Genomic DNA, 23,445 nt, shown 5'->3' with positions numbered 1-23,445 from the left:
CCTAAAAGTGTTTCTGAGATACATTTCTAGACACATTAACACTGCTGTATGACGTGGATGCCATCTACCTATCATGCCTTTACCCATTTGCCTGTCCTGATGCCTAGGAGATGTTCCAGCCTCCTCTCAATATTCCTGTGTATTAATTCTGGAAACCTTGTCTCCAGGTGGATGTTGGAAAAAAGGCTGAAGCTGTAGCAACAGTTGTTGCTGCAGTAGACCAAGCCCGAGTCAGAGAGCCCAGAGAGCCCAGAGAGCCTGGGCATCTTGAAGAATCCTATGCTCAGCAGACCACTTTGGAGTACGGATATAAGGAACGCATTTCCACCGCAAAGGTAGCTGAGCCTCCCCAACGTCCAGCCTCAGAACCCCACGTTGTCCCTAAAGCAGTCAAGCCTGTAGTAATCCAGGCTCCTTCTGAGACTCATATCAAAACTACTGATCAAATGGGAATGCACATATCATCACAGGTGAGTCTATACCTGCTGATTTTTCACCTTGTTTATGGTAAAGCAAGCCTCACTGCTGTGGTCATTGGTCATCAATGGTATCACTGAGTTTCATTTCAATGCAGATCAAGAAAACTACAGATCTAACAACAGAAAGATTAGTCCATGTGGATAAACGCCCCCGCACAGCTAGCCCTCACTTTACTGTTTCAAAAATTTCTGTTCCTAAGACAGAACATGTATATGAGGTAAGAAGTTACAGAGCATGATACAGAAATGTTTAAAGGAAATAAGTATCTAACCTGTGAAATAGAGCATCTTTGGAGTAGGCCACTGGAGGCTTTTTTTGGTGATGTGTGTGTGTGTATTTGCGTTCACAGTGGGCCCAGATGCCCTAAAGGTTTGATTTCTGAAACTTGCCCAGGAGAATGAGCCTAGAGTCACAAGTGGTTATCTTATACCTCTGAGGAGACACAAATCCACACAGGCTTCTCTCTAGTTCACATTTCAGGGACAGCTCAAACTCAATTGTTTTACTATTGTTCTAATGATTTTGTGAAAGTAGTATACTACACAGCATAGTTTTAGTTATGCTGTGAGACATTTCAGAGTAACTTAACTGTGAATGTGTTTCAATAATAAAGACAGAAGACATTGAGATTCATATATTTATATACTCAATATAGCAAGATGGAGAGGTGGTACTATATGGTGATTGGGAATCAAATAGCTCTGGATTAGTGCCCTATTTTCCCCCTTATAACCTCTGTCATCAGGAGAAAGTAAACATACATGTAAAATGCAAGTGAAAAGCATATAAAAACCTTAACAAGTTGTCAGCATGTAATAAATCCTTGATATTAATCACTATTGTTATCATACATATCCAAGAAATAGAACCCAAACCTTCTATGGTTGCAAAGAACTGTAAGCTACATATAACGCCTGTATTCGATTTAGTCTCAAATTACAAAACAAATAACCATAGACTGTAACAGAATAAAAGCAGTAAGGAAACCTTTCAAATATTTTGTCTGAATGTCTCCATGTTCACCTTTCACATAGATTTGTGGCTAAAACTCAAATGTACTATTGCAAAGTAGTTCTTAGGAATTTACCAACAATTTCAATAATTTCTTAATTTTGAATCTCCCACTGTGGCATATTCAAAAGTGGCATTCATCAGAATGGTCAAGTGAAAATTCATGACTAAGCTTTAGAAGACCCCGTCCTTTTATGATAAAAGCTGTAAAATAAGGAGTTCTGAATACAACTCTTTAAAAAAGATATTTAAAATTTGTTTTACAAACTAACAGGCATGACAAGGAGCTTTATAATTGGCTTCTCTCTAACTGACTTTTCATTAACTGTGTGATAATGAGTGATAACGAGAACATTGAAAAACGGACCTTATAGAAATAGGCTCAGACTCAGTCCGAGAGGGTTAGCCATCAGAGAATGGTTAAGTGACTTTATTTTCTGACTCTGTTTCCATGTAGGCATCAATAGCTGGTAGTGCTATTGCCACATTACAAAAAGAGTTGTCAGCCACATCTTCTGCTCAGAAGATCACCAAATCGGTGAAGGCTCCTACTGTGAAGCCCAGTGAGACTAGGGTAAGGGCAGAGCCCACACCCTCGCCACAGTTCCCCTTCGCTGACACGCCAGATACTTACAAGAGTCAAGCTGGCGTTGAGGTGAAAAAGGAAGTAGGGGTGAGCATCACTGGCGCCACCGTCCGTGAAGAGCGCTTTGAAGTATTGCACGGGCGCGAAGCCAAGGTTGGTCACTGGTTACCCACTGTTGCTTGGTCCATTCCCATTGAGCAGGGCCAGGTGGTTGGCTAGTTTGCACTGAAAAGTAGCCAGCGGAGTCTTGCCTTTCTCCTTTACCACGCTAAGACTTGATTTTTATGGAGCACAGTATGGGTCAGAGATCATTTTCTCAAATTATTTTTATAATGTTGCGTGAGCTAAGAGTTTATGAGATTTCCCTTAATTTCATGAGCATTTTGTAATATAATTTGTAAAAATCTAGGTGACAGAAACAGCAAGAGTACCAGCACCTGTTGAAATTCCTGTTACTCCACCAACTTTGGTCTCGGTGAGTAAAGAAGTTGATTATGCTGGACCCTATTCATATCTGCTCAAATCATTTTAATACATGTTTGCAAAGATCAGTTTCTCAAATTAATACAAAATGACATTAGTGAGCGTACAGATGCTCATTTTAAGACCATATTTGACCATATTGGCAAGGAAGAGGGAAATTCTATGGGGTACATCATTTATGGATTCAAAAGATTTAATGTGCTTCTAAAATGCAAAAGGCATTATTGCAGGAGCTGTGGAGACATAAAGACAAATCCATCCCTCCATCCCTCTTTGAAATATTTTCTTTGCCATCAGAGAAAGTGTACATAAACGAGCATAATAAAATATATAAGGTGATAAGCACCACAACAGAGGGAGAATCCATGGGAGGGAGAGATTCATTCCAGTTGGTGATACCATGGCAAAGCTTTGTTGAACAGGTAGCATTTGCTATTGAACCTTACAGCTCTTTGCTAATATATTAGTATATTATATAAATATTAGTCTCTCTACTACTATTTCTGGAGTCCTGATTAAAAGGCCATTTTGTGGCAGTTGAAATGTGTAAGTTCAAACTCCACATTTGTTACGAAACAGAAATGATTAATGAATATACACACATATCATTATTTATTTCTTCTCTCTTCAGGGCTTAAAAAATGTGACAGTCATAGAAGGTGAATCTGTCACCTTGGAGTGCCACATCTCTGGATACCCATCCCCGACAGTGACATGGTACAGGGAAGACTACCAAATCGAAAGTTCCATTGACTTCCAGATAACCTTCCAGAGTGGAATCGCTCGTCTTATGATTCGCGAAGCGTTTGCGGAAGACAGCGGGCGATTTACCTGCAGTGCTGTTAACGAGGCTGGAACCGTCAGCACATCCTGCTATCTGGCTGTGCAGGGTTAGTGGCCACCCTCCCACAGTCCTAATGCACATGCCATCACTTTCATCTGACATTCTTTTCCACAATACGGTTTCTGCGCACCTTGAAATGATGTCCCTTTTGGGAACTGGGGGGGAGATTATATGGTCAATTTAACTGTCAGTGCTAAGCAGGGTCACTAAACATCTCATCTCAATGAGAAACTTTTGTCTTCTTTCAGTGTCAGAAGAATTTGAAAAGGAAACCACAGCCGTGACTGAGAAATTTACCACAGAAGAGAAACGGTAAAACATTTTGCTAATTAGTAGCTGTTCTAGCACAGTTTTGACTTTCAGCCCCGTCAGTATTGGCAAATTGCAACTCAGAAACTAATATGAGGGGAATTCTCTTTCCAGCTTTGTTGAGTCAAGAGATGTGGTTATGACTGATACTAGCATCACAGAGGAACAAGCAGGGCCTGGAGAACCTGCTGCGCCTTACTTTATTACAAAACCAGTGGTTCAGAAACTGGTGGAAGGTGGGAGCGTGGTGTTTGGATGCCAAGTTGGTGGCAACCCAAAGCCCCATGTGTACTGGAAAAAATCTGGTGTTCCTCTGACCACTGGATACAGGTATTTTGATGGCTGAATATAGAGTTCTCTGTGACTTGTATGATATGTGCATGAAGCCTAGAGTAGAATTTACTTACCCCACCGACCCTGAGCATAGGCTCTTTCATTGTGGAGCCATCTTTGTTTTGAGGTATTTTTACATTTTTTGTGCAAAGTCTTCCTAAGAAATAAAGCTATGTGACAAAAGTGGATGGAAGATATATTTATTTACATTATAGTTTAATTCATTGAGGTTGTGAAAGTAGAGAAAATATGGATTTTCTCACATACACACTTCCAGAAAATATTTGAGACAACTTTCAATAAAAACATGTAATAACTAAGTGACTAAAAGATAGAAGAATAGGGGCCATGTAATGAAGAAGAAAGCTAGTTATGCACAAAAATCTATGCTACTAATTTTTCTTCAATTCAATATAAAATTTAGCTCTGAATATTTTGCAACTTAAGATAAAAAGAGCAACCTGGTAATCTAAAAATGTAGGTGCCATACGTTAATAATAATAAATATAATGTACCAGAGAGTTAATACTGAAATATTTAAAGGAATTTATTGTTTTAATTATTCATTTGATCTCTGAATGAAATAATAAACAAAATAACAAACGAGGAGAAAATACCTGTTGTTTAAGTGACCTGATCATTTGCTAATGTAAACACGGAAAATCACTTAATTTCATGACTGATTCTAGCAATAAATATTCTTTAAAATGAATATTTTAACTTATTGGGCCCTAATTACTCACGTTCTTGCATTTTTCTCAATTTCCAGCAATCTTATAATCTATTGTGGAGCTTAGTCATATGTTTAGGGTCATTGAATTTTATACCACAGATCCACTCACAGATAAGTCCAATTATTCTACCCACAGAAGGGTTGTTTATAACTGATTTTTAAATTTTGTACATTTACCTAAAGATACAAAGTGAGTTACGACAAACAAACTGGTGAATGCAAGCTAGTAATTTCTATGACTTTTGCTGATGATGCTGGGGAATACACTATTGTTATTCGTAATAAGCATGGAGAAACTTCTGCATCTGCTTCCTTGCTTGAAGAAGGTAAGTGCAACTCTAGTTTCTACGTGCATGATAAGATCTGAAATACAAGGAGATAGCAGTGCTGTCCGTTTGCTAAAAAGCCGGTTGCCATTTACTGGTTCTGGTACTTTGTCCCAGTGTCTTTGCCTCAGTTGTATGGAAAATGTTTTAGACCACATGGCCTCAAAAACTATACTGGCATTAAACTTCTGAGGTTCTAGCAATAGTTTCTGTTTGGTGTGTTTGTTTCTAGGCATATCATGCCTCCGAAAATGCACAGATTCTAAATCCAGTTGCCTTCCAGGCCCAGGCAGGTAACAGTGAGTGCAATGAAAACAGTGGCAAACTGGAGAGTAGGTGCCCTGCCTCAAAGAGACAGTAGCTGTGTTGTTGCCCGGCACGCACCAGGCTGTTACCAGGCACGCACCAGGCTGTTACCAGGCTCAGTGTTGCTAGAGCTCCTGATACTTTAAAGAAAACCTGAAAGTCAGGATTTTCAATGTTTATAACTTGAAAACAAATGCAGTAGCTTTCATGCTAGACTGTTCACATTTACAATGAACTGGTTCACACTCTGTTTCATTTGATCTGCACAGTATCCCTTAGAGGAAATTACAATATTATCTTCATTTAGCCAATAAAGCACTCAAGATTCAGGAAGGTAAATGAATTGTTAAAAGCCACAAGCAAATTAGGAAGACCTCCATGGTAGATCCCCCCAAAACTGACTGCTAATATAAAATTGTTTCTACAATTGTAGTGGCTGATTTGATTTTTTAGTGTAAGTTTGGTTTCCAAATTCCATCTAGAAAATATTGAGCACGTCAATAGTAGATATTTGGAAAATTTGGCTTTTGGTTATCAACTTTCCCCAGTGTACAGTTTACCTGAATGCATAGTGGCATGAATGTTTTTAGTAAGAACATTAAAAAATTAACTTACGTTCTTAACTCTTAGCTGATTATGAGTCACTGATGAAGTCCCAGCAAGAAATGCTTTACCAGACACAAGTGACTGCATTTGTTCAAGAACCCAAAGTTGGAGAAACTGCCCCTGGATTTGTATACTCTGAGTATGAAAAAGAGTATGAAAAAGAACAAGCCTTAATTAGGAAGAAAATGGCCAAAGATACCGTAATGGTCAGAACGTATGTAGAAGATCAGGTGAGTATAAAAATAATGACCAACCAAACCATTTCATAAATTATACTTTCCTTTTTTTGTTTGATATTTTCATTTTCAAGAGATGAGCTCAGGGTTAGACAACTATTAGTAGGTCAAAGTTCACTGCTGCTAAGTTTCCTTAATCTTCATGGTATGTTGCACCTGTGAGTTTAGAAATAGAGATTACATATATGCCATAAATGTGGCTTTAGAAATAGGGTTTATAATATATTAAGGAAAAGACCAATATTAGTAGAGCTAAGTTCATTAATGCCAAGATCTCTTCATATGTATGATAAGCTAATGTAACCTCTAACCCACCTCTAACTCCTGCTTTTTTGGAATACTTTTCTACCCAAGATGCCACAGCATTCAATGGGAAAGATGACCATAATGCAGATTAAAACAAACAAACCAAAGTCTTCTAGATTCTTCTCCCAGCTAAAATCTTCAACAATCTAGCTCAGATACACATCCTTAAATAATTTCCGTCAGTAAGGATAAGTAATTTTAACAGACCATAATCTTTTTTGCATAGGAATTCCATATTTCTTCCTTTGAAGAGAGACTTATTAAAGAAATTGAATATAGAATAATAAAGACTACATTAGAAGAACTTCTTGAAGAAGATGGAGAAGAAAAGATGGCAGTTGACGTTTCTGAATCTGAAGCTGTTGAATCAGGATTTGAGTTAAGAATCAAGAATTATAGAATTCTTGAGGGGATGGGTGTCACTTTTCATTGCAAGATGTCTGGATATCCATTACCAAAGGTAAAATATAAACATTTATAATACCTCTTTGCCACAGTAAAGATACAAGTTGGTTACAGTATAACTATTTGATGTAAATTTTATTCATACATGCATGGTATTCTTTGCAGATTGCTTGGTACAAAGATGGCAAGCGCATCAAACATGGAGAAAGATACCAAATGGACTTTCTACAAGATGGCAGAGCTAGTCTGCGTATACCTGTTGTTCTTCCAGAAGATGAAGGAATCTACACTGCATTTGCCAGCAATATTAAAGGAAATGCAATTTGCTCAGGGAAGTTGTATGTGGAGCCTGCTGCACCACTTGGAGCTCCAACTTACATCCCCACACCAGAGCCAGTGAGCAGAATCAGGTAAGACTTATAATAATTTGGGTTACTTAGTATGTAAATTGTTTTCAAAACATCAAATATCTTAGTAGCAAATCGCTATTGTGTAAGAAGAAAATTGAGGGCTAAGATGGCACAGAAACTTACCGGTGGCAACACCAACAATTGCCAAGAGTTTTTATTTCTTGCCCCTATGTAAGATGAGCAAAGAATTTTCATCAGTGTATCATACTATTTATTTTCCTAGTGCTACAGCTAATATCACAATAGCTCTTATTTGATGCCTGATTTTTACATATGTAAATTTTATACAACAGCCCTGCAATAAAAAGATGACTATTATTGGTTTGGAAATAGGAACACTGAGGCCCTAGGAATCTATGAAAATTGCCTTAATTCATCCAGCCTGTAAGTGGTGGTGCCAGCATTCAAACTCCAAGTCAGTCTGGCTGCAATGTGTAGATAGAGTCTTGTTTTGCTTTGTTTTGTTTCCAAATTGATTTCTATGTTTTCCTCCTCTGAGATAAAAAATATATATTTTTTTATTTTTCCATAAATGTATTCATTTGGTTTACTTATCCAACCAACATTTATTAGGATGTTTTGGTAGTTAAATCAAAAAAAGTCTAGTGACTGATTAAATCCAAGTGGTAAGGAAAAGACAGTACTGAGAATTATTCCAAGATTTTTGAACCTGGGTACCTGGATGTACTGAATGACTACCAGCCAAAATTGAGAGTATAGGAAAAACATAGCTGTGGGGGCAAAAATAATATATTCTATTTTAGATCTGAATGAGTTGGAGGTGCCTTCTAATACATGCAAGAAGTAAATTCTAAAATAACGTGAATAATGAATAATGAAGAAGACAAAATGAAGTTTGTTTTGCTGAGTTTTCTTTATGCCTCATGAAAGTATTGTTTGTCTTTGTTTTGCAGATCTCTCTCTCCACGTTCAGTGAGCAGGTCTCCTATACGCATGTCTCCTGCACGGATGTCCCCTGCAAGGATGTCCCCTGCAAGAATGTCCCCTGGACGTAGGCTGGAGGAGACAGATGAGTCACAACTTGAGAGACTGTATAAACCAGTCTTTGTGTTAAAACCTGCTTCTTTCAAATGTTTAGAAGGGCAAACTGCCAGATTTGACTTAAAGGTTGTTGGTAGACCTATGCCAGAGACGTTCTGGTTTCATGATGGTAAGTATGACAGGTTTTTGCTCATGAATCATAAAAACACAAAAACAAGCTTATGTATCTGTCTAACAATTTTTAAAAACTATTTTAAAATCTACTTTCTTTTGAACATATTTTCACAGGCCAGCAAATTGTCAATGACTATACCCATAAAGTGGTCATTAAAGAAGATGGTACTCAATCACTAATTATTGTCCCTGCCACACCCAGTGATTCTGGGGAATGGACTGTGGTTGCCCAAAACAGGGCAGGCAGATCTTCAATTTCAGTGATTTTAACTGTGGAAGGTAAAATGAGATAAAATAAAAATAAATGAATTTTCTTATCACTTGGATTATAAACAGGTATTTCAGCCTTACTCCCTCTAAATCATGACCTTTCTCTTTCAGCTGTGGAACATCAGGTAAAACCAATGTTTGTAGAAAAACTGAAAAATGTCAATGTAAAGGAAGGTTCCCGACTTGAAATGAAAGTCAGAGCTACGGGTAACCCCAACCCTGACATTGTATGGTTGAAAAACAGTGACATCATTGTGCCTCATAAATATCCCAAAATCAGGTAAGTTTGGAAATAATAAAGCTAAGCTCACTATACAAATCCAATAACCAGGGAAGCTATACCACTATATTGATGATTCCCTCCCCCAACTTTTTATAGAATTGAAGGAACCAAGGGAGAAGCTGCCCTTAAAATCGATTCCACTGTCAGCCAAGATTCTGCCTGGTATACTGCGACTGCTATTAATAAAGCTGGCAGAGACACTACAAGATGCAAAGTAAATGTTGAAGTTGAGTTTGCAGAGCCTGAACCAGAGAGAAAGTTAATCATCCCAAGGGGGACATACAGAGCAAAGGAGATTGCAGCCCCAGAACTGGAGCCCCTCCATTTGCGATATGGTCAAGAGCAATGGGAAGAAGGTGATCTCTATGACAAAGAGAAACAACAGAAACCATTCTTCAAGAAAAAACTCACCTCCTTAAGACTTAAGCGCTTTGGACCTGCCCACTTTGAATGCAGGCTAACACCCATTGGTGACCCAACGATGGTGGTGGAGTGGCTGCATGATGGAAAGCCACTTGAGGCAGCCAACAGGCTCCGTATGATCAATGAATTTGGGTACTGCAGCCTTGATTATGGTGTTGCATATTCTAGAGACAGTGGTATCATTACTTGCAGAGCCACTAACAAATATGGAACAGATCATACATCTGCTACCCTTATTGTTAAAGATGAGAAAAGTCTTGTAGAAGAATCCCAGTTGCCTGAGGGGAGGAAAGGCTTACAGAGAATTGAAGAATTAGAGAGAATGGCTCATGAAGGTGCACTTACAGGTGTAACAACAGATCAGAAAGAAAAGCAAAAGCCAGACATTGTCTTGTTCCCAGAGCCAGTTAGAGTACTTGAAGGGGAGACCGCAAGGTTCCGCTGCAGGGTAACAGGCTACCCTCAGCCCAAAGTCAACTGGTACCTCAATGGACAGCTCATTCGCAAAAGCAAAAGGTTCAGAGTTCGCTATGATGGTATCCATTATCTGGACATCGTGGACTGCAAATCATATGACACAGGTGAAGTGAAGGTCACCGCAGAAAATCCTGAAGGTGTGATAGAGCATAAAGTGAAGCTTGAGATTCAACAGAGGGAAGATTTTAGGTCTGTTCTTAGGAGAGCTCCTGAACCAAGGCCCGAGTTTCACGTACACGAACCAGGAAAACTTCAGTTTGAAGTACAAAAAGTGGATAGACCTGTTGACACCACTGAAACCAAAGAAATTGTGAAATTGAAAAGGGCTGAAAGAATTACCCATGAAAAAGTGCCCGAAGAGTCAGAAGAGTTACGCAGTAAATTCAAGCGCAGAACAGAAGAGGGCTATTATGAAGCCATTACCGCTGTGGAGCTCAAGTCTCGAAAGAAAGATGAATCCTATGAGGAACTCCTCAGGAAGACAAAAGATGAACTTCTCCACTGGACCAAAGAGTTAACTGAAGAGGAAAAGAAAGCTCTTGCCGAAGAAGGCAAAATCACGATTCCAACTTTTAAACCTGATAAGATTGAACTAAGTCCTAGTATGGAGGCTCCAAAAATCTTCGAAAGAATCCAAAGCCAAACAGTGGGCCAAGGATCTGATGCACACTTCCGGGTCAGAGTCGTGGGGAAACCAGACCCTGAATGTGAATGGTACAAAAATGGTGTCAAAATTGAACGGTCTGACCGGATCTACTGGTACTGGCCCGAAGACAATGTTTGTGAATTGGTCATAAGAGATGTGACTGCTGAGGACTCTGCCAGCATCATGGTAAAAGCCATCAATATAGCTGGAGAAACCTCCAGTCATGCATTCTTACTTGTCCAAGGTAATTTGCATGTCTTTCCTTTGATGGACCTGTCTTTGTATTCAAGAATATCCATGAGTGCGTTTACTTTTATTTTCTTTCCCCATTCCTCAGGTTGCGAATTTAATATAATGTGCTCTCCCCTTTTACCCCCACCTTTTTCTTGTAGCCAAGCAATTGATCACTTTCACACAGGAATTACAAGATGTTGTTGCTAAGGAAAAAGACACTATGGCAACCTTTGAATGTGAAACTTCAGAACCATTTGTCAAAGTGAAATGGTATAAAGATGGTATGGAGGTTCATGAGGGAGATAAATACAGGATGCACTCTGACAGAAAGGTTCACTTCCTCTCCATACTGACCATTGATATGTCTGATGCTGAAGATTACAGCTGTGTGCTTGCGGAAGATGAAAATATCAAAACGACTGCTAAACTTATTGTTGAAGGTATTCAACAACGAAGGATTTCATTGTTTACCTAAGCTCTAAAGTCACCTTTAGCATGTGGTCAAATTGGCTATGCAATTTTTCTTTCATAAAACAATTATTTGGAAATTGGCTATAAGTTTCATAGCCAGAATCATAAATTTATGTTCCTAATTAAGAATGTTATCAATTTGACCATTTGGATTTTTTTAAGTAGTATTATCTTGATTTTTAGCTTTTAAGATTTTTATTAAAACATAATTCTTTACTTTCAAAAATATTTAAAAATTAAAATAAAATAACTGCTTCTCATTGAAAATTTATCTCTCAGCCCATCAGCAGGTAGATATTAAGAATATTCCTGATAGTATGGGGGAGATAAGAGATATACAAGACATTGTCTCTATCCTAAGTCTAGATGCATACCTCTCCAAAAAAAATGATTTCTTTTTCTGTTATATACTTCAGGTGCAGTTGTTGAGTTTGTGAAGGAACTTGAGGACATAGAAGTTCCAGAATCATATTCAGGAGAATTAGAGTGTATTGTATCCCCGGAAAATATAGAAGGAAAATGGTATCATAACAATGTGGAGCTTAAATCCAATGGCAAATACACAATTACATCTCGTCGTGGACGTCAGAACCTCACAGTCAAGGACGTAACCAAGGAGGACCAGGGAGAATACAGCTTTGTCATTGACGGAAAAAAGACAACCTGTAAACTAAAGATGAAACGTAAGTCTTCCCATTCCTGTCAGCCTGCAGTGAGCATCATTATGGTTTATTGATAAAAAATGATCATAACATTCTTTTTCTCCCCATATTTCACAGCCCGCCCCATTGCTATCCTACAAGGACTTAGTGACCAAAAAGTCTGTGAGGGTGACATTGTTCAGCTTGAAGTTAAAGTCTCCTTGGAAAGTGTGGAAGGCGTCTGGATGAAAGACGGCCAAGAAGTGCAGCCCAGTGACAGGGTTCACATTGTGATAGACAAACAATCTCATATGCTGCTCATTGAAGACATGACTAAAGAAGATGCTGGAAATTACTCTTTCACCATTCCAGCCCTTGGCCTCTCCACCAGTGGGCGTGTCTCTGTCTATAGTGAGTCCTACTTATACAATTTTATGTTTACACTATCAAGCAACATAAAGAACTTCAAGGAGCAGACAATTTCAACAAAATTCATTCATCTTGTGTGTGTATGATTTTGCAGGTGTGGACGTGATAACACCTCTAAAAGATGTTAACGTGATTGAAGGCACAAAGGCTGTGCTTGAATGTAAGGTCTCAGTCCCTGATGTGACTTCTGTTAAGTGGTACTTAAATGATGAACAAATCAAGCCTGATGACCGTGTGCATGCCATTGTAAAAGGTACTAAACAGCGGCTAGTCATTAACCGAACTCATGCTTCAGACGAAGGACCCTACAAGCTGATAGTTGGCAGAGTTGAAACCAACTGTAATCTCTCTGTAGAAAGTAAGGATTATTCTACTTATCTAATAATTACTTTAAGCATTCTACTTTCTCAGTGTAATAATAACCAAGAAATTATTTTATTTTTTCCCCAGAAATTAAAATTATCAGAGGTCTTCATGACCTTACCTGTACAGAAACTCAAAATGTGGTGTTTGAGGTTGAGCTGTCCCACTCTGGAATTGATGTCTTGTGGAATTTTAAGGACAAGGAAATCAAACCCAGTTCTAAATATAAAATCGAAGCACATGGAAAAATATATAAATTGACAGTTCTAAATATGATGAAAGATGATGAAGGAAAATATACATTTTATGCGGGAGAAAATATGACATCTGGAAAACTTACTGTGGCAGGTTGGTATATTTATTAACCTAAATTCTTATGAGGAGCGATTGTTATTTTAAGAAATTGTCATTCATTTCCCTCAAAACTCCTTTCAGTTTCCCATTTCCATGCCTCTGCTTATGCTGTTTCCAAAGCCAATAGTACTTGCAACACCTTTCCCACCAGCCTAAATTACAAATGTTCTTCTAGGCCTACCTCAAACATCACCTTCTCCATTAAACCTTCTTTAATCTCTCCATTTATATATGATCTCTTCCTCCTCCAACCCCAGGATCACTTTATATATGTGGTCGTTCATAGTATTTATTATGCACTTGTCTTATTCCCCATTTCCTCTTTCTTTTTTTTTTGAGACGGAGTCTTGCTCTGTCGCCCAGGCTGGAGTGCAGTGGCTGGATCTCAGCTCACTGCAAGCTCTGCCTCCCGGGTTTACTCAACCTCCCGAGTAGCTGGGATTACAGGCGCCCGCCACCTCGCCCGGCTAGTTTTTTGTTTTTTTGTTTTTTTTTGGTAGAGACGGGGTTTCACCATGTTAGCCAGGATGGTCTCGATCTCCTGACCTCGTGATCCGCCCGTCTCGGCCTCCCAAAGTGCTGGGATTATAGGCTTGAGCCACCGTGCCCGGCCTCCTCTTTCAATATCAGTGTATAAACTCCTGAAATCTGGAATTTTCTTTGTATATTCCAATATATTGCAAATGACAGATAATCAATTGATATTTGCTGAATTGAGCTTTATTTAAACTTTCTTATTCTAGAGAGTTATTTCCTTTTGTAGCCATTCTTGCTTGTTTAGTCTTTGTGCCTTTTGTTTTCTTCCTACTTTTTAATGAACTCAATAAATATTTTCAAAATACAGTTTAACATAACTGTATCTCTTATGATATCATGTAGAAATAAGACCATCATTCAGCAGAATGTCTTAGCTTTACAACGAAGAATAAAAAATGTAAATCAATTGTCAACAAAAGACTAGAAGTCATCATTAATTTGTTTGGTTCATTACAGTTTAAATATTGAGAGTTGACATGTTACATTCAGATCGTGTTGTGCATTACATCTAGAATTGAAGCAAGTCATATGGTAATGATCTGTCTTATTTGGTATGAAAGTTTCATGATTTATACTTATTTACATTATAAGATTTCCTCAGAGATCGGACCATGAAAAGACTGGTAAAACAAAATTTCAGATTCAGCATTTTTATACATTTAATCTAAATTACATGTTTTTAAATGTGTGGAAACAGGAATAAACTATGAATCCCCTCTGTGATTTCACCCAACGATTTTAAAGTACCTACCATAGGTCAGACACTTGTAGGAACTCAGGACACAAAACTAAATGAGAAATGATTTTTTTCTTGAGAAATTCATAATTTAGAGAGGACAGATACATAAGCAACTAGCTTGTTAAAGCAGTAATTATTTCTACTAGTGGATGATAAGAGTGGAGGCAATGGGGTGAAACTTCATAGAATGGGTGACATTTGTCAACACAGTGATTTTTAGTATACAGAAATCCTGAATCTAGTAGAAACATTGATGACTTGTACATTTTGTTTAGCAAATTTTTATGTAGTCAAAATATCAGATTCTCAGGAAATAATCATTAAAAGACCAACTAGAATGCTTTTGAAGAAGAAGGAATTGGGTTAGAGGCTATCCCAGTGTTATACTCTTCTAAGAACTTCCTATTAATTCAACAATTGCTTTTTCTTAACAAAACTTTTCTGATTCCAGTATTTCTCCTAATTATCAGTCATACATACTTAGAATGAGGGATTTCTTTGGTACCTTTTCAATATGGGTAAAAACAATCTTATAGACATTTCATGATTTCAAAATCATGTTCTTAAATTTGATATTTTATATTTACTTCTGCAAAGATTTTCTTATTATGTGAATATTTTTAAAGGGCTCATACTGTACTTCTCTTGTTCCAAAGGTGGGGCCATCTCCAAGCCACTCACAGATCAGACTGTAGCTGAATCCCAGGAAGCTGTGTTTGAATGTGAAGTTGCCAACCCAGATTCCAAAGGCGAATGGTTGAGGGATGGCAAACACCTACCACTGACTAACAACATCAGAAGTGAGTCTGATGGCCACAAAAGGAGACTTATCATTGCTGCCACCAAATTAGATGACATTGGAGAATATACCTACAAGGTGGCCACCTCCAAAACATCTGCCAAACTCAAAGTTGAAGGTAAGTAACATAGGATTTGTCCTTTTCAAATCATATTACAATCTTGATCGTTATCATTTTAAAAGACAAATGATATGGCCATTTTTGGATACCATAAATTTTCCTTTCGTAAAGTCATTCTAGATCCTCTAAACCTTCCTGAGACACATACCACAAGGTACAAAATTGCTTATCAAATGTGTTTATGCAAAAAAGCCATTTCTTAGGTTAAAGCTCTGTGAAACAGCTATATCAGACACTGATTCTCCATTCATCTCTCACCCTTCTCCAATCAGTCTATTATGCTACTAATATATAGCTATGCAAACCGCATACTACTCGAGCATAGAAAAATCATTTCATGATGTACATGTCCAGTTGGATCCCAGGTTTCCCTAAATAATCTCAGGTGTCTTTTAAAACAGAGGTGCTGCATAACTGCAAAATGTTTGGTAGCCATTTTTTTGCAGGGTGACTAAACAATGATCTTGTTCAGGACTTCTTTTCCTTCATGATGTCATCTATATTTTCTAACCCAATCATAAATTTGTCTTCAGCTGTCAAAATTAAGAAGACTCTGAAGAACCTCACAGTGACAGAAACACAGGATGCTGTTTTCACTGTCGAGCTTACACACCCTAATGTCAAAGGTGTCCAGTGGATCAAAAATGGAGTTGTGCTGGAATCCAATGAAAAGTATGCCATTTCTGTCAAAGGAACTGTTTATTCTCTGAGGATTAAAAACTGTGCCATCGTGGATGAGTCTGTTTATGGCTTCAGGCTTGGAAGGCTAGGAGCCAGTGCCAGACTGCACGTAGAGAGTAAGTTGACTTAGAAACGCTTTATAAATAGCCCATGGTTACCATTAAGTTAACCCTATCACTGAATTGCTCCAATTTTCCTCTTAGCTGTCAAGATCATTAAAAAGCCAAAGGATGTGACAGCCTTGGAAAATGCCACTGTTGCCTTTGAAGTTAGTGTTTCCCATGACACCGTTCCAGTAAAATGGTTCCATAAGAATGTGGAAATTAAGCCAAGTGACAAACACAGACTGGTCTCAGAAAGGAAGGTCCACAAGCTGATGCTGCAGAACATCTCCCCCTCAGATGCTGGGGAATACACAGCTGTGGTGGGGCAATTGGAATGCAAAGCAAAACTGTTTGTGGAGAGTAAGTATCAGGCAGCCCCTACGGCCCTTTCCTTGATGAACCCCATGTATTAATTTGTTTGGTTTTGTCTATTTTTTAAATAAATTGTATTAACTGAATTGTTCTCTGATTTTACCAAGCATTACATATTACAAAAACCATGAAAAATATCGAGGTGCCTGAGACCAAAACTGCCTCTTTTGAGTGTGAGGTGTCCCACTTCAATGTGCCTTCCATGTGGCTGAAGAACGGTGTGGAAATTGAGATGAGTGAAAAGTTCAAGATAGTTGTGCAGGGAAAACTCCACCAGTTGATCATCATGAACACCAGCACAGAGGACTCGGCGGAATACACATTTGTCTGTGGCAATGACCAAGTCAGCGCCACCCTGACAGTCACCCGTAAGTTAAAAATAGATACATATTTGTATATAAAATATGAAATGTTCAGTAGATTCATTGATATTCTATATCCTACACTTTGCTGACCACTCAAAAATCCTTGATTGGGTGGGTAGGGTGGCTCAAGCCTGTAATCCCAGTACTTTGGGAGGCCAAGGCAGGAGAATCACTTGAGATCAAGATTTTGTGACCAGGCTGGGAAACACAGTGAGATCCTGCCTCTACCAAAAACAAAAGGAAAAAAAAAATTAGCTGGGCATGGTGGCACACAGTTGTAGTCCCAGCTACTCAGGAGGCTGAGGTTGGAGGATCACTTGGGCCCAGAAGACCAAGGCTGCAGTGAGCCATGATCACGGCACTGCACTCCAGCCTGGGCAACAAAGTTAGAACCTGCCTCAAAAAATAAAAAATAAAAGTGTTACTTGAAACATCTAGTATGTGGTTACACTGAGTAAAGCACTAGTGTCTCCACCTGGATAAAATGTTCCAGTTAGAGTAGCACTGAAAGGCTACCTGGAAAGATGGCTCAGTGTCTATCACTTGATCTTTCTGTTCCTCTGAGCTGGCACTGTCCTGTATGGTACATGGAAGGTATCAAAGCTTATATCTCTAAACTGTAATTGCCTCAACAAATGTACTAAAAACATTCCAAGTTTTTATTCTGCACCTCTTATAACCCACATCATATTTACATAAAGTCTCCTTGGGTGTGTTTCCTTTTCTCCTTTGCAGCAATCATGATTACTTCCATGCTGAAAGACATCAACGCTGAAGAAAAAGACACTATTACTTTTGAGGTGACAGTGAACTATGAAGGCATCTCTTACAAATGGTTAAAGAATGGTGTGGAAATCAAATCAACTGACAAGTGCCAGATGAGAACCAAAAAGCTCACACACTCACTGAACATCAGGAATGTTCACTTTGGGGATGCTGCTGACTACACCTTTGTGGCTGGAAAAGCTACGTCAACAGCCACACTTTATGTGGAAGGTATGGTTTCATAAATATTAGATCCATAGAAAAAATGTCACACATGCTTTGTAAAATTCAGTGTATCAATTAATGAATGGATAAATAAAATGTGGGATAGCCATACAATGGGAAAGCAGTCAGCAACAAAAAGGAAGCACTATGATTTACTACAAAATGGATGAACATTGAAAACTTTATGCTAACTGAAAGAAGCCAGAGACCATACAAAGATCACATATTGTATGATTCCATTTATATGAAATGTCCAAGATACACAAATCCATAGAGATGTAGATTGGTGGTTACCTAGGTCTACAAGGGAGACAATAGAAAAGTCCTTGGGGCAATAGCTAAGGGGTACATAATTTCTTCTTGGGGAATGAGAATGTTCTAAAATTATGGTGATGGCTGCACAATGATGAATACATGGAAACTTATTGAATTGTGTACTTTAAATGGGTGGATTGTATAGTATGTGAATTATATCTCAGTAAAGCTGTTAAAAATGTTAATTTTCTACATGCTATTTTCCAGCTCGTCATATAGAATTTAGGAAACACATTAAGGACATTAAGGTTCTGGAGAAGAAGCGAGCCATGTTTGAATGTGAAGTTTCTGAACCTGACATCACTGTACAGTGGATGAAAGATGACCAGGAACTGCAGATCACAGACAGGTCGGTTGTTTTGTCTTGCTAAATTCCAGTAATTCCCAGTTTCTTCTGAATCACCATATGGTAAAACTCCGATTTCCATTTCATCCATAGAATAAAGATTCAGAAGGAGAAATATGTCCACCGCCTTCTGATCCCATCCACCCGGATGTCTGATGCTGGGAAGTACACAGTGGTGGCAGGAGGCAACGTGTCAACTGCAAACCTCTTTGTAGAAGGCAGAGATGTTCGCATCCGAAGTATTAAAAAGGAGGTTCAGGTATTGTCTATATACTAAATGTTTTGAAAAATCATCAGTAGTCCATAATCTATCATTTTATATTTCAATGTTTCCCTTTTACATTTTCTAACCACAGTCCTTTAAAGAATTAAATCAGCTCATTCTTACTTGGCTTAGACTCTCTCATGCTGACCTCAATTTAGTCACAGTTTCCACTCAGGGAATAAGTGTGTCCCTAGCAGCTGTCTAAGTACGTTAATTAAAGCAGCTGTAGAAACTTCACCGTCTAATAAATGGCTGCTTGCCAAGCAGCACCAACCAGAAAAGAATTGAAATGTAAATCGTGAGGTTCACACATCAATTAGAATTAAGGAAATTTAGAACAAGGTGACATTTTCTCTGGTTTCTATCTATGGAGAGCCAAGTGTCAAGGGACTTAGTGGCTAGAAGTACTTTCTATGAAGTCTAAGAGAAAGCCCCATCCAAGCCATGCTGGGTTCTTGGCAAGGATGCTGGACACTTTTGCTGTCAGCTGAGTTTACAGAGCTTGTCCTCATATGTGTCAGTCATCCCAAATGATATAATAGAGGACACATGTCTAGAGAAATACCAGTTGAGTTCAGCTTCATCATACTGCTCATCCAAAGAAAACCAGGCTTTAGAGACTGTAGACCACAATGAAAAAGTCTTCAATGAGGACTCAGATAACCTGGAGAGTCTTCCATCATTTATTTGCCAATTCTGAACCTCAGTGTTCTCACTCTTAAAATGAGGATAATAATTCCTACCTAGCTCACCAAGTTATTGTTCATATAAAATGAAATCAAATTAAGTAATAACTTTTTAGATAATAAGAAGCCCCCAAATGTAAAGTGTCTTTATATGCCTTATTAGTAAATAAGCAAACATTTAAGGATGAAATAATTGTCTCTTTGGGCCAGTTCCTTTCCTCCGTGCAGGTGTAAACACAATTCTCTACAAGAGAAGTTTAGGTACCATTTGTCCAATACTAGACAGCAAAAATTACAGAGTGCTATAATCAGCCAACTTACTACATTATAATATATTGGTTTAACATGCCATTCATTGACCAGTTTTAGAAATTGATTAACTGGGGGGAAACCAAAGCTTCAAGTTTTCTGTTTTTTGTTTTTTTTTTTAATGTTGTTCCATCAACAGGTCATTGAGAAACAGCGTGCTGTTGTTGAGTTTGAGGTCAATGAAGACGATGTTGATGCCCACTGGTATAAAGATGGCATTGAAATCAATTTCCAAGTTCAAGAACGACACAAATATGTGGTGGAGAGAAGAATCCACCGAATGTTTATCTCTGAGACCAGACAGAGTGATGCAGGAGAATACACCTTTGTGGCAGGAAGGAACAGGAGTTCTGTCACTCTCTATGTCAATGGTATGTAGGGACAGATTTCAGCATATTTTGTGGATCCATCAGAAATAATCCTCCTGTTTAAGTCACTAAATTCCTGTAATTCGAAGGAAATGTCTAAAGAACCTATGGTATTCACATGGTTGCAGCTATACTTTTTTCTTCACATTATACCTACAGAAAAGGGAGGGCAGCTGTTAAAAGACCTATTGAGAAGTTATTTTCAGAAAGCACCTGATGGCCAGATCCTTATCTGGTTGCTCAACACTATTGAACACCCACTGGGTGTCAATTGTCATATACCCCAGATGAGCTTCTAGATTTGCTGTTAAACTATTTTAGTTCTCTGCCCTCTGCCTGAACTGCTCAAGTCCTAGCAGCACTAACAAGTGAAAGTAGTGTTTCCAGCCTCTGGTATGGAGTGCCTAGGAGAACTCAAAGGTCCTCTTTGAGACCCTGGAAGGCCTAGAGAGCCTCAGGCAATGTGGAACTAGATCCTCTCTACCCCAAGCTCTAAGAACAGAGGCTCTTATTTTGGAGGGGGAATTCCACCTGGTAGCAAGCACTCCTGAGGAGCCTCCGAGCAGTCCTCAGGGAAGTGCTGTTAAACCTCTGCTCTCCTCATTAGAAATCTTAAGGCCGAATCTCAAGCTGACCTTGTTTTGAGTCTAACCTAGATGCAAGAGAAAATTGGAACCTCCCTTTCTATCCTCATCCTAGGCCATATCTCTTTGAATAAAATACCCCTGAGGCAGATGCAGGAACACTGGGGTAATCTCAAGATTCACAGAGATGAACCATATCACCAACATTCCCTTGGTTCCTAGGAGACCAAATAGTCATGGCATCCAGTTCTTATTATCTCTGTATTACTAGTGGAGAAACTGAGGCACAGAAAAGTAACGCTCTTTTCTATGATAGTGTCAGAAGCCAGCCTCACAGAAGTCATTTCTTCTACTTTCTGGGTTCCATGAACTAACCAGGTCCCCTCACTCATCACAGCACTGAGAATATGCTTTAGTTAGCAAAACAGGAAAGCTGAATTTGTTAAATCTACCTAATGGCATTTAACTAGATCTGAAGTAGTAGTCATTCATTCAATACTTACTGATTGCATTTTACTGGCACCGGTACATAACAAAATGACTACGACATAAACTCGAATACTTGCAAAACAAACAAAATGGAATGCGATGAGCCTCCTCAGCACATGATTTGTCCAAATGACTTTTGAAAATAGGTAGCACGTGTAAGTTATTTTATAATTCATTCAGGTATCCATCGCTAAGCCCCCACCCCAAACAGAAACTGGGATAATCAGGTTAACTCAGCATTCTCAGCATGCCCCCCAAATGTCAAAAATATCTTTCTGATGCTATTCCCTCTGCTTGTGGACAAATTCCAAATGCTTTCCTCATTTTTAGCACAAAGAATGTTCTAATATTCTGAGGCAAGTAAAAATACCACAATTCCAAAATTTTGTCTCTGGATGTATAAGTAGCCGGCAAGAAATTAATGTAGAGTTTTGCATGCTCTCCTGTGTTTTTACACTTTTTTCATGGGCTATTTGTCAACATTTACTCCTAGCTCCTGAACCGCCCCAAGTTCTGCAGGAGCTCCAGCCTGTCACTGTGCAGTCTGGCAAGCCGGCCCGCTTCTGTGCCGTGATATCTGGCAGACCACAGCCCAAAATTTCCTGGTACAAGGAAGAGCAGCTGCTTTCCACTGGCTTCAAGTGCAAATTTCTTCATGATGGGCAAGAGTACACGCTTTTGCTAATTGAAGCCTTCCCAGAGGATGCGGCAGTCTATACCTGTGAAGCCAAGAATGACTATGGAGTTGCCACAACATCAGCTTCACTCTCAGTGGAAGGTGGGAATGCCTTGTTACTTCCAGCTGAAAATAAAACCTAAGAAACAGGCTTTTGTCCTTTCCCAGGGCATTTAAAAGTACAATTTGGAGCTCATACAAGTAGATTGCTACCCAGTTTTGAAAGCACTCTACTGTGAAATAAATTAAGATAAACCTACATGCTCCCTTCTGTGAGGTCTCTATGGTGACTTAATCATGACAAATCTTGTGGTTTCTTTCTTTAGTTCCAGAAATTGTGTCTCCCGATCAGGAAATGCCCGTTTATCCACCTGCCATCATCACCCCGCTTCAGGACACTGTCACTTCTGAAGGGCAGCCAGCCCGTTTTCAATGCCGGGTTTCTGGAACAGGTAGGTTTAAGAACAAAAGGTATCATTGCTAATACTTACAGAGAATTATATGGGGAAAACATTCTGTCACCTTCTCCTCTATCACAAACATCTCTCATGCATAATTTGAAGCTTAATGGAAATCTAGCAGAAAACTTATTTCAATTATTAAATTAAGAATTAGATAAGTGTTTTTCACTATTTTGTGCCCTTAAAAATGGTTGTTTATGTTATGTGTTCTTTATCACAGTAAAAAAATTACATTAGTGTTTTTCACTAATCTTTAAAAAGGATCATGTTCCTTTTATGATTGTAGCTACACTTAATTTCCTAATTGATAAAATACAATGACAAAACTAAAATTATCATTAGATTAATCATAATAGCATCTACATATATTTCAAAAGAATAATACATTTATATAAGATATTATTCAGTCTATGGACAATGCTTGTGTGAAAGGTATCCTTTGGAAGACAATATCCTATAGTGGTCAAAAGTCGGGGCTTTATGGTCAAAGATGCTGAATTTGAATCTTGCCTTCAATGTGTGACCTTAGGCAAATATATCATTTCTCTGGTTCTCTTTCTCTCATGAATACATTGAGTAAACTATTGCATTCAATTCTAGAAAATGTATTTTATAAGGCTAGGAATTCTGTTTTAGTACCTAGAATTTGGCATCTGAAAAATAGTACCTGGTAGAAGGTAAGCTCTATGAAAACAAGAGTGGATCATTGCCCTAGAATATGACCTGATACATAGTAGATACCCTATAGGTAATTGTTGACTGGACAAATTAATGATGGTTAAGTGACTGTTACCAAACACTTAAGATTATTATCAAGATTAAGTTAGGTAACTCAAGTCAGCACATAGCACAGTGCCCATCATAGAGTAATCAATGAGAGTCAGCTGCTACCATTTTTAATTGGGGCATGCTTCTCAAGTACCACCAGCTGCTTTCCTCATCCCAGGAATCTGATCTTGGTAGAATGAGACAATATATGTAGAACTACTTCAAGTCGTAATTGATTGTCTGTAATCACAAATTGATAGATATCTTGTCTCAGATAGAAACAAGATAAATCAAATGAATGTATGATCCCTTTATCCCAAATGAAAATC

The 23,445-nt window shown here is 38.5% G+C and overlaps 1 protein-coding gene and 1 long non-coding RNA gene across 2 annotated transcripts in view; one reads left to right on the top strand and one right to left on the bottom strand.

Annotated features, from left to right (window-relative positions):
• TTN (titin) overlaps positions 1-23,445 on the top strand; it is a 273,017-nt gene that overhangs the window by 20,972 nt on the left and 228,600 nt on the right. The window contains exons 14-43 of the mRNA XM_011944051.1: positions 168-470; positions 575-697; positions 1,949-2,230; positions 2,487-2,552; positions 3,192-3,450; positions 3,653-3,716; positions 3,828-4,043; positions 4,963-5,105; positions 6,042-6,247; positions 6,786-7,019; positions 7,130-7,374; positions 8,289-8,545; positions 8,665-8,829; positions 8,932-9,100; positions 9,200-10,893; positions 11,042-11,323; positions 11,771-12,037; positions 12,134-12,406; positions 12,519-12,782; positions 12,875-13,135; positions 15,074-15,334; positions 15,871-16,134; positions 16,222-16,482; positions 16,602-16,862; positions 17,595-17,855; positions 18,372-18,513; positions 18,604-18,769; positions 19,910-20,141; positions 21,705-21,989; positions 22,214-22,339. Coding sequence (XP_011799441.1) covers positions 168-470; positions 575-697; positions 1,949-2,230; positions 2,487-2,552; positions 3,192-3,450; positions 3,653-3,716; positions 3,828-4,043; positions 4,963-5,105; positions 6,042-6,247; positions 6,786-7,019; positions 7,130-7,374; positions 8,289-8,545; positions 8,665-8,829; positions 8,932-9,100; positions 9,200-10,893; positions 11,042-11,323; positions 11,771-12,037; positions 12,134-12,406; positions 12,519-12,782; positions 12,875-13,135; positions 15,074-15,334; positions 15,871-16,134; positions 16,222-16,482; positions 16,602-16,862; positions 17,595-17,855; positions 18,372-18,513; positions 18,604-18,769; positions 19,910-20,141; positions 21,705-21,989; positions 22,214-22,339 — 8,032 coding nt within the window. The remainder of the gene's footprint in view (positions 1-167; positions 471-574; positions 698-1,948; positions 2,231-2,486; positions 2,553-3,191; positions 3,451-3,652; positions 3,717-3,827; positions 4,044-4,962; positions 5,106-6,041; positions 6,248-6,785; positions 7,020-7,129; positions 7,375-8,288; positions 8,546-8,664; positions 8,830-8,931; positions 9,101-9,199; positions 10,894-11,041; positions 11,324-11,770; positions 12,038-12,133; positions 12,407-12,518; positions 12,783-12,874; positions 13,136-15,073; positions 15,335-15,870; positions 16,135-16,221; positions 16,483-16,601; positions 16,863-17,594; positions 17,856-18,371; positions 18,514-18,603; positions 18,770-19,909; positions 20,142-21,704; positions 21,990-22,213; positions 22,340-23,445) is intronic.
• On the bottom strand, positions 6,284-9,323 carry LOC105513193. Its single transcript, XR_001001961.1, has 2 exons — positions 7,498-9,323; positions 6,284-6,409 (listed from the first exon to the last, which is right to left on the bottom strand). It is a non-coding gene; the product is annotated as an uncharacterized LOC105513193 (long non-coding RNA).

Source organism: Colobus angolensis, unplaced genomic scaffold (genome assembly GCF_000951035.1).
Source record: "Colobus angolensis palliatus isolate OR3802 unplaced genomic scaffold, Cang.pa_1.0 Scaffold224, whole genome shotgun sequence".
Taxonomy (NCBI): Eukaryota; Metazoa; Chordata; class Mammalia; order Primates; family Cercopithecidae; genus Colobus; species Colobus angolensis.
Note: the sequence above shows the minus strand (reverse complement) of the source record. Positions and strands in the feature narration are given on the sequence as shown.